General features: G+C 47.8%; 5 protein-coding genes across 5 annotated transcripts; 2 read left to right on the forward strand and 3 right to left on the reverse strand.

The window, feature by feature from the left end:
* Positions 1 to 12: 12 nt before the first annotated feature.
* Positions 13 to 6,068, reverse strand: BT62DRAFT_984892 (uncharacterized protein). The gene is made up of 16 exons (XM_043189892.1): positions 5,333 to 6,068; positions 5,023 to 5,280; positions 4,151 to 4,975; positions 3,759 to 4,098; positions 3,607 to 3,708; positions 3,341 to 3,553; positions 3,105 to 3,286; positions 2,799 to 3,053; positions 2,565 to 2,733; positions 2,306 to 2,514; positions 2,093 to 2,254; positions 1,748 to 2,036; positions 1,557 to 1,698; positions 878 to 1,507; positions 592 to 823; positions 13 to 537 (listed from the first exon to the last, which is right to left on the reverse strand). Exons 1-16 carry the CDS (start codon positions 5,792 to 5,794, stop codon positions 157 to 159), a joined length of 4,851 nt encoding a protein of 1,616 aa, XP_043043883.1. The 5' UTR covers positions 5,795 to 6,068; the 3' UTR covers positions 13 to 156.
* Positions 6,069 to 6,163: 95 nt separating this feature from the next.
* On the reverse strand, positions 6,164 to 8,692 carry BT62DRAFT_984893 (fumarate hydratase). The gene is made up of 13 exons (XM_043189893.1): positions 8,515 to 8,692; positions 8,390 to 8,458; positions 8,259 to 8,344; positions 8,046 to 8,202; positions 7,910 to 7,996; positions 7,751 to 7,854; positions 7,557 to 7,698; positions 7,376 to 7,507; positions 7,231 to 7,320; positions 6,902 to 7,180; positions 6,782 to 6,845; positions 6,608 to 6,730; positions 6,164 to 6,556 (listed from the first exon to the last, which is right to left on the reverse strand). Exons 1-13 carry the CDS (start codon positions 8,536 to 8,538, stop codon positions 6,414 to 6,416), a joined length of 1,500 nt encoding a protein of 499 aa, XP_043043884.1. The 5' UTR covers positions 8,539 to 8,692; the 3' UTR covers positions 6,164 to 6,413.
* A 52-nt stretch (positions 8,693 to 8,744) lies between these two features.
* Positions 8,745 to 10,108, forward strand: BT62DRAFT_1072470 (peroxisomal biogenesis factor 11). The gene is made up of 7 exons (XM_043178858.1): positions 8,745 to 9,012; positions 9,062 to 9,182; positions 9,234 to 9,376; positions 9,429 to 9,545; positions 9,598 to 9,704; positions 9,752 to 9,862; positions 9,918 to 10,108. Exons 1-7 carry the CDS (start codon positions 8,926 to 8,928, stop codon positions 9,976 to 9,978), a joined length of 747 nt encoding a protein of 248 aa, XP_043043885.1. The 5' UTR covers positions 8,745 to 8,925; the 3' UTR covers positions 9,979 to 10,108.
* BT62DRAFT_1001219 (uncharacterized protein) lies at positions 10,074 to 10,458 on the reverse strand (the record flags this gene model as incomplete). The annotated part of the gene is made up of 3 exons (XM_043176703.1): positions 10,074 to 10,179; positions 10,230 to 10,331; positions 10,391 to 10,458. The coding sequence occupies 3 exons, from the start codon at positions 10,456 to 10,458 to the stop codon at positions 10,074 to 10,076; spliced, it is 276 nt and encodes a 91-aa protein (XP_043043886.1).
* A 128-nt stretch (positions 10,459 to 10,586) lies between these two features.
* On the forward strand, positions 10,587 to 12,097 carry BT62DRAFT_962223 (Lipoyl synthase; the record flags this gene model as incomplete). The annotated part of the gene is made up of 7 exons (XM_043188634.1): positions 10,587 to 10,762; positions 10,810 to 11,005; positions 11,053 to 11,209; positions 11,260 to 11,317; positions 11,369 to 11,640; positions 11,691 to 11,869; positions 11,922 to 12,097. 7 exons carry the CDS (start codon positions 10,587 to 10,589, stop codon positions 12,030 to 12,032), a joined length of 1,149 nt encoding a protein of 382 aa, XP_043043887.1. The 3' UTR covers positions 12,033 to 12,097.
* Between the last annotated feature and the right edge of the window lie 3 nt (positions 12,098 to 12,100).

Below are 12,100 nucleotides of genomic sequence, written 5' to 3' on the forward strand. Positions count from 1 at the left end.
TTTTCTCCGTTCGGCCAGCTGCTGTAAGTCGCCTGCCAATTAAAGACGTTCCTCTATTATACAGTAAGGATAAACTAGAAAGTGCCAGGATAGTCTACAGTGGATGCGAAGACGAAGAGAATAGAAACCAGTAGGACCAACGTACGTTATCCGGTACTAGTAGTAATCTAAAACAGGCGCATGATCGGTGGCTGCTTTTCTCTTGCCGCCCCTACGACCACCTCGATTACCAGGCTTGCGTTTCTTACCGCGACCGCTGCTTGGCATAGGATCGCCATTTTCCTCCTGAAGTGCCTCTACCTGGCTGTTAGCTACGGCTGAAGGATTAGAATGACCAAAAAAATCGTCATCCCCGTCTTCATCCCAGAGATCACGGATAGGTTCAGTAGAACCATTGGCAGGTATTTCCGCAGAGAGATCTGCCGTAGCAGAAGTATCCAGACCAGCGAACTGTTCATCGTTCAATAAAAGCTGAACAATTTCGCTAGGCTTGGCGACATCCGTGAGGTTTTTATTACCAACGACAATGTCTTGAACCTAAATGCAACAAGAGAATTAGACATTCAAGAAACAGAAAAGAGAAGAGCTCACGTCTTTTTTCACCCGAGCCAGTTGAATGATCCGTTCGTCTATGGTTCCTTTAGTTATGAGACGGTACACAGTCACTTGGCGAGTTTGCCCTAAGCGATGTGCCCGATCCATGGCTTGAGCATCATTGGATGGATTCCAATCGTGGTCATAAAAAATCACAGTGTCCGCAGCGGTAAGGTTGATACCAAGACCACCGGCTCGTGTACTCAGCAGGAAAACGAAGATGTCTGGCCTGACAAAGGTCTTGGTGAGGAAACAGCATCCTACACTTTAAGAAATGACCAACTTTGTTTGCCAATCGATAACCATGTCTCGTCTATCTTCGAGCTTAGAGGATCCATCAAGACGGAGATACTTATACTGCCTATAAATCAGGTATTCCTCCATCAAGTCCATCATGCGAGTCATTTGGAAGTAAACCAAGACGCGATGGTCCCCTGCTTTTAGTTCTTGGAGGAGAATATCCAAACGCGCAAGCTTGGCAGAATCATAGATGAGTCGCTTGGCCTCGGGAACTTGCATCGTTGACAACGGAATCTGGTCTGAAGACGACTCCGCAAGGAGACCCGTACATGGTAGACCTGGAAAGCGTGTATCGAAAGCGCTGCAGGCGTCAAACGAGTCTCGTAATGATGATGGGGCACCATACAGTCCAAGTGACTCCAAAGGACTGTCCAATATGTACGAATGACGGTCCACGAAGGTTCTATCCGTACAACAAAATGATATCGGCGGTGCCGTAGCTGCAGGCACAAACCACTTCATCTCCGAGCGAGATAAACAAGTCTCGGTCCAAGCTGATTGGGAAATGGAGAATAAATGAGGTAAGCCCTCAGCGCGATCCAGTAGTTGTAGCGAAGGGTAGATGCCAATCTCCAGGGAAGGGCGAGAAGAATGTGCGGCGAAAAAGGAGTCCCTGATTAAAATAAGTATTCACAAAGATTCAAGAAACATAGGGAACGCACAAGTAAAAGGGGCCTTCTTCCAACCATTCTTGCTCAAATTGCAGGGCTAACAACCTCCGGCGAAGAAGAGGAGAAACATGCAAGTTGTGGGCTTCTTGTGGTGACATAGCTAATAGTGATAAGAATGCAAAAGATGACGATACTATAGAATGACTAAGTCTCTCGTAGACGCTATCATACAGCAGACCTACCTTTACCATCATATATAGAGCGATGAATCCAATCAGTGGACCAAATGTTCATCAGCTTGGTCAAGCAACTATTCCGCGACACAGGATATGAGGCATTTGAGGGTACATCTAGAACGCCTCCATGTCGGTACAGAAGCTTTGGTACAGTGCACTCAATTGGATTGCGAGTTGAATAGGGCAAATTGATGAAGTCGCCTTCTCGTGAAAGGGGTCCGGATCGTCCGAACCTTGAAAAGGAGAAAGGTACGACTATGTCGGCCCTTTCAAATAGCTCTGGGTGGTTACAAACCTGATATCGATTCAATAAAGAGAGTTGGGCAGGTACTAGAAACGAATTCGACGGACCTTGCGGAACTGCATAACGAGATTCATCAAAGTTCGCGCAGAATCAGCATCCCCGATGTTAGCTGCCTTTGCGATGAGGTCGGCCACAGATACTTTGGCAAGCAGGGCTTTATATAACGAACGTTGCCTCGCACTTAAAGATACATATATATCCTCCTCGATCTGACAATGTAATTTGAGAGCGACCAAACATCAAGAGATGAAGTCACCGACCTTCTCACTCAGTTCGTTCTGGACATGCTTCTTCACCCGGCGTAACATGAAAGGTTTCAAGATCATATGCAGTCGCCGTAGCTGATGTTCGTTCAATTTGCTTCCCTTGTTTTCTGCGGCATTTTCGATGTCCTTGGAAAACCATTCATTGAACTCATCGTGAGAATCGAATAAGCTCGGCATGATGAAGTGCAGAAGAGCCCACAACTCTAAACACTCGTCAGAATATGACATCAGAACTTACTGAGACTTCAAGTACCTTGCATGGAATTCTGTATGGGAGTTCCTGTTAGTAGGAGTCGATTTCGACATTGAAAGCCCAGTAAAGTTTTCCACCGAACACTAGAAGAGTTCTTGATATTCTGCGCCTCGTCCAATATCATGTACTGCCATTTGACACGTTGAAAGTACTGTTGATCTTGAGTGACCTGAGAAGGGAAGATACGAAGGTCAATACTTCTGGAACGATTTGGACGACTTGGACGAAACTTGCCAGTTGATAACTGGTAATGAGGACATGAAACGGCGCGTCCTGATTGTAACTTATCTCTTTCTTGCTCCAGAACTTCCGAAGAGTGGCGCGGTCCTTGACATTTCCCCAGTAAGGCAACGCTTTCAATCGAGGAACAAATCGAGTAATTTCCTGCTGCCAGTTGTGCAGAGTTGAAGCAGGTGCTACTACAAGGAACGGTCCCCAGATGTCGTGGGTTTCGGCGAGATACGAAAGTAGAGAAATAGATTGAACGGTCTATTAAAAGTCAACGTTAGGCGTATTTCACATAAGCGATGCAACGATCACCTTTCCGAGACCCATCTCGTCAGCAAGGATACCGTTGATACCTTGCTCGTACAACGTCGCTAACCAGTTCAAGCCTTTGAGCTGATACTCCTTCAATTGGGCCATTAACATCTTCGGTTGGCCAATAGTAAGCGGCCCGCTGAGAGATGTGGGGTTTTGGAAATTGAGTTCGTCGGAGTCAACTGGTCACAGCAGGCATGTGAATACCCGGAAATAAACACGTTAAAAGGACATACGATCCAGAAGGGGGGCACCGAACGTCCCTGATTCCCCGTCAACTTCAGCTTCCCCGTCAACCTGATCTTGTGATCGGCTTTTCACGAGCTTGTTCATCTCGTTTTTGCGCCCCAGAGCAGCATGGGCATCGAATTCTCGGGCTTTCTGCTTGGCAAGAGCTATAGCCTCTTGAGCATTGTGTCTTGCATGTTTATACATGTTAGACTGGTCGTCTGACAGAGTTCATGAGTCTGGGATACCGAATTCGAGGAATTTAGCTACTCACCGTCATCAAAGTTGATCTCTCCGAGAGCTTCAGGATTAATGTCCTCGAAATCGGCTCCGGCAGGAAGAGGTTCACTGTTTGAATTGCCTTCCATCTCAGATGCTACAAACCTGTCAGATCGAACCACCATGGGAAGAAAGATGGAATCATACTCTTCAACTTGTTCCCGACGAAATGGCTGTAGAGCTCTGTCTGACTAATCAAAAACTCAAGTTTTCGCGCTTGTCGTGCTGCCTCGCGTTTCTCCTCCTCCATCTTTAATCGGTCCATCGCTTCCTTGTGTTCACGCTTCCGAACATCTCTCTCCTCGCGTTCATTCTTTTTCCAAAAGACTTGCATCTCACGCATCAATCGTTTAGCCTTGGCCTGCATGTCCTTGACGCCCTTGGGGGTCTTCGTGAAAGGCTTGCGCGCTTGAATAGAGGCCAATTTAGCTATTCTTTCTGACTGAGATACTCGAGCTTGATAGCCCAGTGCATGATATTTATACACCTAAATTGCATATGTAAATGGCAGGAGATGTAGATGAAACACTCGTCCAAACCTTGGCAACATCTCTTCTAGCAATGTTCGTCCAAACTTTGCGTTGCGCATCTTCGAGAGTTTTGACCCGTTTAACCATAGCACTGTCATCCAATTTTCTCGCTTTCTTCAGAGGAGGGATCTCCTCGTCAAGTTCAAAGATCACAGTAGAATTTGTAGGCACTGGCGAGGAAGGTCTTGAATAAGACACCGAAGGCGTGACATCTCCAGCGATAGAAGGAGGGTGCGATGCCAACTCCAACTCCAAGTCTGCGGTAAAAGGCAATCTCTTCCTGGGACCAGGCCTTTTGCGCGGAGGCTTAGCGTTGGCGGAAGCACTTTCAGCGATCTCTATTTGGGTGGGTAACGACTGTTGCTTTGCTTTCCCTTTTCCCTTTGCAGAAGCTTTTGAGGCTATTGCCGGCGAAATGGACTCGTCAATAACTGACGGCTCCACTGCATTATCCTCCGGAATATCAATCGCTGACGCCTCCAACTTCCTCTTTTTGCTCGCATGACCCCGTTCTCGGGATAGGGGAGCGAATAACTCGCTACTTGCATCAGACATAGCCCCCGAGGCATGCCTTTTAACGCGCTCCTTTCCTTTGCCGAGTCGTATTGATGGAAGGGGCTCCGGCGTGTTATTCATATCCGCGCCTGGAGATACATACAGGTTGTCCCGGTCTGGTGTATCCTGGATAGGGACATCTGGATATTCGTAGCCATTGAAACGTGGACTATCTGGAGGAGCTAGCATGGGTGGAGGCGAAGGTGGAGGCATTGGTATCTTGGCGATCTTTCGTGAATAATAATGGGACATGTCTTCGGCCGTTTTGGCGGTCCGATCCTGAAGTAGTTGAGTGACGGAACGCAAGATAAGTGTCGATAGCTCACTCTAGTGCTTTCATTGAACCACTGCTCAACTTGCTTAAAGCGCTTCTGCGTCTCCAGGATGTAATCGCTCAGCTCTGCAATCCAAACTTCTTCACAATCTGAGAGATCAGAAGATGCAAGTCTATCCTCTTCATTCGGATGTTTTGACGGTCGAGGCTTGACTTCCTCGTTGAGGGAAGGCCGAGCGGGGGACCCTGGGTGTGGCAGTGTATCCGTGTGGATATCTTGGGGGCAGTTTGCTGCGTTAAACAGCTGATGCTGGAAACGAGAGGTACGTAAAACATTCCAGACATACAGAGCAAGGACTCACGCGTCGTTCGTCGGCAACTCGATAATCACTGTCGTCATCGTTCCCTTTATGGCGCTTTCTGGGCACAGAATCTCTCTCCACTCCACTACCCGAAAAGTGAATTTGACTATCAGGAGACGCGGATCGGTGGATGTCGCGTTCACGGTCGACAAGTTCGGAACGCACAGAACTGGAACCAGTACCCATGATGTTCTGTGGGCGTGGCATTAGGTACGGATCCCAAAGGTCTACCGGGTCATGGTTGGCTAGTGTATGACTGTGAACTCGAGGAAGAGGCGGCGCATTGCGATAGGAATCAGACATTCGGGACTGGGACCGGGGTGATGCATTGGGAAAGGCGGACGAAGATGGTATATCTCTTTGCACAGTGTCGGTTGGCATGTTGCGCGAAGAGGGGGTGAATGGCGACCTAGCGGAAAGAGCAGGCGAGGGTTCGTCGTTGAGAATCCGGCTAAGCGACATGGCTAATAACAGGGAGGTTTACTGCTAAAATTATAGGTGCAAAAAGATAAGAAAGGAAAAACAGGGAAATAGCGACTGCCACGACGGAAAGAGCCTCGTGGGAGCAGAGCCGAAGGTGAAGGCGCTTCGACCCCGTATACAGGGCCCGATGGTGGACAAATATGTCGTCAACGTCGTCGGGCTCGACGACGACGACGGAGGTGGAAACAAGTTTGAAGTTGAAACGACGGGCAGAATTGGGGACTGATGAGCAGGGTGGGAGAGTGGACTAAAACTGAGGCCTGGCATTCGAATTTTGCCATTGCGTGTTGTCTTACCTTTTTGGGAACGCTCACTCTTGTCATTCCGACCAAAAAGGATATTCTAGCTGACATTCTGGCACAATCCTTGCTACAGCTCAGTTTTAAGAGTTCTAATGCTCATTCTCACTTTTGCTGATGACTTTCAAGTAAATTTCTGTTCCAACTTGACTTTTTCTAAGCTTTCAGTCAGTCATCATTCGGTCCCTCATCTGAACTTGATCTGAGCCCAGCTCCCGCTGCCTTTTCGGGGTCCTGCCTTCGATCACATCATCCCCGTCGAAACACCACAGCCATTTCATTACTTGGTCCAATCAACATCAGTTCTCTGGGTCCGGGTGCAACATCAGTTCTGGGCGAACTTTCTGGTCAAAATCTTCCGGTGTCAGGAATCCCAGTGCAACGGTGGCTTCCTTCAGTGTCGTCCCTTCCTTGTGGGCCTTCTTTGCACATTTCGCGACATCTGCCATTGTAACTTGTGAAAAAATGCCTTTCATGGGCTGTAATCACCTACTATCGTAGCCTAGATGGCTGTTCAAAATCGTAGCGAGCATGAGGGACTCATTAAGCAGCGTGTTGATTCGTTTCTCATTCGCCTGAATGCCAGTGACGCAGTTCTTGGTGAAGGAGCGTGATCCTTTGGTAGCCATGAGCTTGTCTAGGTGTTTCCGATGCAAATCAAGCTCACCATCAGCCAACAAACGAATACTTTGTAAAACGTTTTTGATAATGACCGGTTTAAAGACATTAAGCTGTTTGAGGGAATTTCGTAAATGAAGATCCGGATATTGTACGAATCCCCCCCTACCTCAAACTGCCCACTGGCACCCGCTACACTGACGGCGGTTTGATTTCCCATGACTTGGGCGGCAACCATTGTCAAAGCCTCGCATTGTGTAGGATTGACCTTGCCTGGCATGATGCTGCTACCGGGCTCATTTTCCGGTAGACTGAGTTCACCCAGACCACAACGAGGTCCAGACCCTAGGTATCGGATATCATTGGCGATTTTCATCAAGGAACACGCAATGACGTTCAAGGCCCCATGTGCCTCGACTAGAGCATCATGTGCTGCTAGTGCTTCAAACTGCAGTCCGACGTTCAGCTAAGAAGATTCGCACCAAACCAAGTGAATACCTTGTTTGGAGCAGTTCTGAATTCCAATCCAGTTATCTCGCTAATCTCTGCTGCGACTTTGACATCGAAACCTTTCTTGGTATTAAGACCCTATCGATGTTATGGTCAGTGAAGCAGCCGCCATATTCTCATCCAGCAGACGTACAGTGCCAACAGCAGTTCCACCTTGTGCAAGAAGGCTCAATCGTGGGAGAACATCGTTAATACGATCGATGCCATTGGAGACTTGTTGAACGTAGCCACTGAATTCCTGGCCCAAAGTGAGAGGAGTCGCATCCTGTTGTGATCATGAGCTATATTCACAACCATGCTTGCTTCGAACTTGCCTGAAGATGCGTACGACCGATTTTGATAATATTATCAAAGGCAACCGACTTTGTATTGAGAGCATCTCGGAGTTCAGTCAAAGCCGGGAGAAGGTTACGGCTGAGTTCCGTGACGGCGGCAACGTGCATAGCAGTGGGAAACCTGTATTATGTGTCAAATAGCTCGACTCGCATAATAGGAGCATGGTCCTAACGTGTCGTTGCTGCTTTGGCTCATGTTAACGTGGTCATTCGGGTGTACTGGGTTCTTTGACCCAAGTTCGCCGCCAAGAAGCTCGATGGCTCTGTTGGAGATAACCTGCCGTTGATTTTAAACCATTGGACACTGATATGAATACATAAACACGACCAACCTCGTTGACGTTCATATTACTCTGGGTACCGCTACCCGTTTGGAATACAACAAGGGGGAAATGGTCAATGAGTTTCCCGGAAATCACCTGAATGATAGATTAGTAGAGGATGGCATTGGATATTGAGACTACAGACATCATCAGCTGCCTTCTGAATGGCTTCGCCGACCTTTGGATCCATGCCATAACCGACATTGACAACGGAAGCGGCTTTCTTGAGGACACCAAAGGCTTTAATAAGAGGGGGGGGGAGCCGTTCCGTAGGGCCACCAATGTCAAAGTTCTGCAAGGATCTGTAGGACAGGTTAATGTCGTACGAACGACAATAAGCAAAGGATCGAGCTCTCACCGTTGTGTCTGTGCACCCCAGTACCGGTCCGCGGGAACCTGAAGTTCACCAAAAGTATCTTTCTCGAGGCGGAAAGTAGAGTCGGACTATATCGATGTGAGCTTGTGTATATTAAAGTTCGAAAGTCTAACCATGGTAGCGGAAGAACTTGAGAAGAGTCGGACAGATCTGGCCAGGCCGTGAGGGGTTCTGAGACTTAACTGTATGGCATCACGTGAGTGAGGAAGTCCTGTGATTCGATTGTGAGCCGTGTGACCTTTGAGTAGAGTGTCGTCGACATATTGCGTGTGATTAAGCTTGAGAAAGCACGAGAAAAGAGAGGAACAGGCGGAAGAAAGCTGGAAGAAAGTGGAAGAACTTGACAATCGGGCAGCAAGATGGAAACGGCGGTTTCCGTCCGAGTTTTTCCGCTGAATTGCGTATGTCAACGTAGAGCGGTAAGAGCGACGTAGCGCTCAGGCAGATTCTGAGTGTGTTGTTTGCTGGCATGCAAATCCACTTTTTTGTTTTTGTTTCTTTTTTTTAACTTGCAACTCGTAGTGCTTTTCACGGAAATACGTCACTAGGAGGATCCGGTCCGGTCCTTTCTTGCGGGGAAACACGTGAATTCAATATTCAGTTCCCCACACATTCAAATACTGCCAGTCAGTCCTCAGAATAACCAGCCATGTCCGCCGTCGCATCCCAGATCATTTTCCATCCAGCTGTCTCTCAATCCCTCAAATTTGGTACAACCACGCTCGGAAGGGACAAGGTATATCTTTAGCCCCTCGCGGCCGCCTACCAAATACTAACGGCACAAGACCTACCGCGCAATCCAATATTTCGCCAGGTTCTACACATGGTACCTTCTTTTTCGCGGTGAAAAGGATGCTGCAGTTCCTTGGAATGCCCTCAAAGCCCATCTTGGGACTGCTCGCAAACGTTTGTCTCTGACTCATCGATGAGTTGTACTTTTTGACTTACTGAACACAGTTCTTCGGTTGGGGAAACCTATGGAACACTTACAGGCAGCCCTTCGGGCCGTCCTCTCCTCCTCTTCTGCACCCGAACAAATAACAACTATTGCTCGACAAATAGCATACTTTGGGTACTTGTCCCTCGACGCCTTGGTCTGGGTGAGCATTCCCTATCGACGTCAGCTAATTCATACCGTCTGATTTCTCTCAGGCAAACTCCATAAAATTTGTCCAGTTCAAGTCTGAAACCGCTCAGAAGATACAGAGACTCTCAAATAGATTTTGGTTTACCGGAATTGTTTTCGGTCTGCTCAATGGGATAATCAAAGCCAGTCATTGCGCTTTCATTATGATTCTCACTAAAGTGATAAATTGATTAGATGCTTCGTATACACAAAGAGTTGTTGGCTTTGAAATCCAAGTCTATCGGCGACAAGAATCTTGGTACCGAAGCCGACTACTCTACAAAGGCGGCGGCCCTGAAAGCGTACGTCTATTTTCCTTGAAAGACACATAAATCTGAATTTGTACAAGTTCACGTGCGGCTACACTGCATCAGCTTACCCTCGATTCGCTCGATGTTTGGATTCCCGCGACCGGACTCGGCCTGACGAATCTCAACGATGGCGTATTGGGTATCTTTGGGTGAGCTACTACGTCGTATAGAACCACCCGCTGTCACTAAGAATTCGTGTCGCAGGCTGATTACCTCGTTAATGGCAGCCAGGAAGCAATGGAATGCCGTCCATGGAAAGAAGTGATCTGTATATTCTATAAATTAAGATAATCGTGTAAGAAGTTTCCTCGGTCGTGAAAAGTGTGTATGAGATGCAAGTGCAGAAGGATATAATTTTTGCTACGATCTCAAAGACTCGTCAAAAAGTTTGCGTTTTTCTTCTTGCCGTTGGTTTCGCAACTTGAGGTACTCCCCACGAACGATGTCCATAGACTCCGGTCCAGTACTGTGGGGCAACTATTACTAGAAGAACAACTCCAATAGAAAAGCACCGACTATTGAATCATGCACTTTTCGACTACCCTCAGCTTGTCTTTGCAGGCCCAAGCCACCGAAATTAAACGTCCTGACATGCAATCTGCAAATTCTGGTTCGTCTCTGTGAGACCAATAGCAGGAACACAAAGCAGAGACACGCCTTTGACTACAGGATCGCACTGTTTGAGCGCGTAGGCTTTGGTAGCCTTTAACAGGCTGTCCTCTTCCCGACGAGACAGTGCGTTCATCAGCGTTGACTCGGAGTCGGGACGGTAGTCGGCCGAATCCGAAACATTCAATGATGATGATGTAATAGGAAGTAATTTGAATTCCACTCTCTGTCATTCGACCGTGTCGTTCTCAGCTCTTCCCTACAATGTATTCTCTCCTGAGAGAAATTCGATTGCGACCTCTTCCTCAGGTCCGCTTCCTTGCAACACCGTCATCCCCTCCCAAACCAAATTTTAGGGAAGCATTGGCATCTGGACCTTCACTAGACGAGTTCATTTCGGGCGAGCCTTCTGACCATGTTCTGCTTGGAAATGCTCGAGGGTATGCCTTTGAATGGCTTTGTCTTTCCAGAATTGACCTCTCGTCAGCCCTCGTCTTCCGTCATACCTCAAAACTTCTATTCCTTCCGGACCTTCGTTTACTAAGATCAAGAAAGACTTGAGAGGATTGGGTCTTCACACTGTGTGCGAAGAAGCTCGATGTCCCAACATTGGTGATTGCTGGGGTGGCAAGGAAGGCGCTACGGAGGCAGAGGACCGAAGTGCAGCTACTGCTACCATAATGGTGAGAACCAAGGCTCTAAATAAGAATACAGCGGCTCATACAAACAGCTCATGGGCGATACATGTACCCGTGGGTGTAGATTCTGCTCTGTAAAGACGTCTCGTGCACCACCACCCTTGGACCCCCATGAACCGGAGAATACTGCTGAGGCCATCAGTCGATGGGGTTTGGGCTATATTGTTCTTACGAGCGTCGATAGAGACGGTATGCTTCACCTCTCTATATTTTGACACTGTGACTTATGCATTGCCTAGATCTTGCTGATGGTGGTGCCCACCATTTTTCAGAAACTATACGGAAGATCAAACAAAAGTATACGTCCACGTTATCCGTAACACTTTCAAATTCTGACCTCAGTTACAGAGCTCCCCATATCTTGGTTGAAGCATTGACCGGAGATTTCGCTGGGGCTTTACCTCATGTATCCCTTGTCGCGAAATCCGGGCTCGACGTATATGCTCATAACATTGAAACGGTTGAAGCTCTGACGCCGTTCGTCCGGGATAGACGAGCGACGTTCCGACAAAGTCTGAAAGTGCTAGAACATGCCAAACAAGAGGGCGTTCGAATCACGAAGACGAGTATCATGCTGGGTGTTGGCGAAACAAGCGAACAAGTGGTAGATGCGTTGCGAGGTCAGTTTCTTTACCTGCGCGACACTCTGTGCACGATTAACTGTCTTCAGAGCTTCGCAGGGTGTCCGCAGACGTTATAACTTTCGGCCAGTACATGCGTCCGACCAAACGGCACATGAAAGTAGATCGTTACGTTGAACCGGCAGAATTTGAGCGGTGGAAGCAAGTTGCCGAAGACATGGGTTTCCTCTATGTTGCTAGTGGACCATTAGTTCGCAGCAGTTACAAGGTGAGCGTCTCGAGGCGCCTATTTCGTCAGGTATTGATTTATCTCGTGACAGGCTGGTGAATTTTACATCGAGAATATACTGCGTGGGAAGGGAGCTGAGAATAGAGTAAAACGTCAACTCATTACCTCGTTGCCGGAACATTTGGGTGCCGATCTACGATAAAGCCGTGTAGTACATCATGTAATTATTCTACTAGTAATACTGTCAACCAAGTGATCAGCAGAGTGATC

The sequence above is a fragment of the Guyanagaster necrorhizus genome, assembly GCF_019112545.1.
Source record: "Guyanagaster necrorhizus MCA 3950 unplaced genomic scaffold BT62scaffold_4, whole genome shotgun sequence".
Lineage (NCBI taxonomy): Eukaryota > Fungi > Basidiomycota > Agaricomycetes > Agaricales > Physalacriaceae > Guyanagaster > Guyanagaster necrorhizus.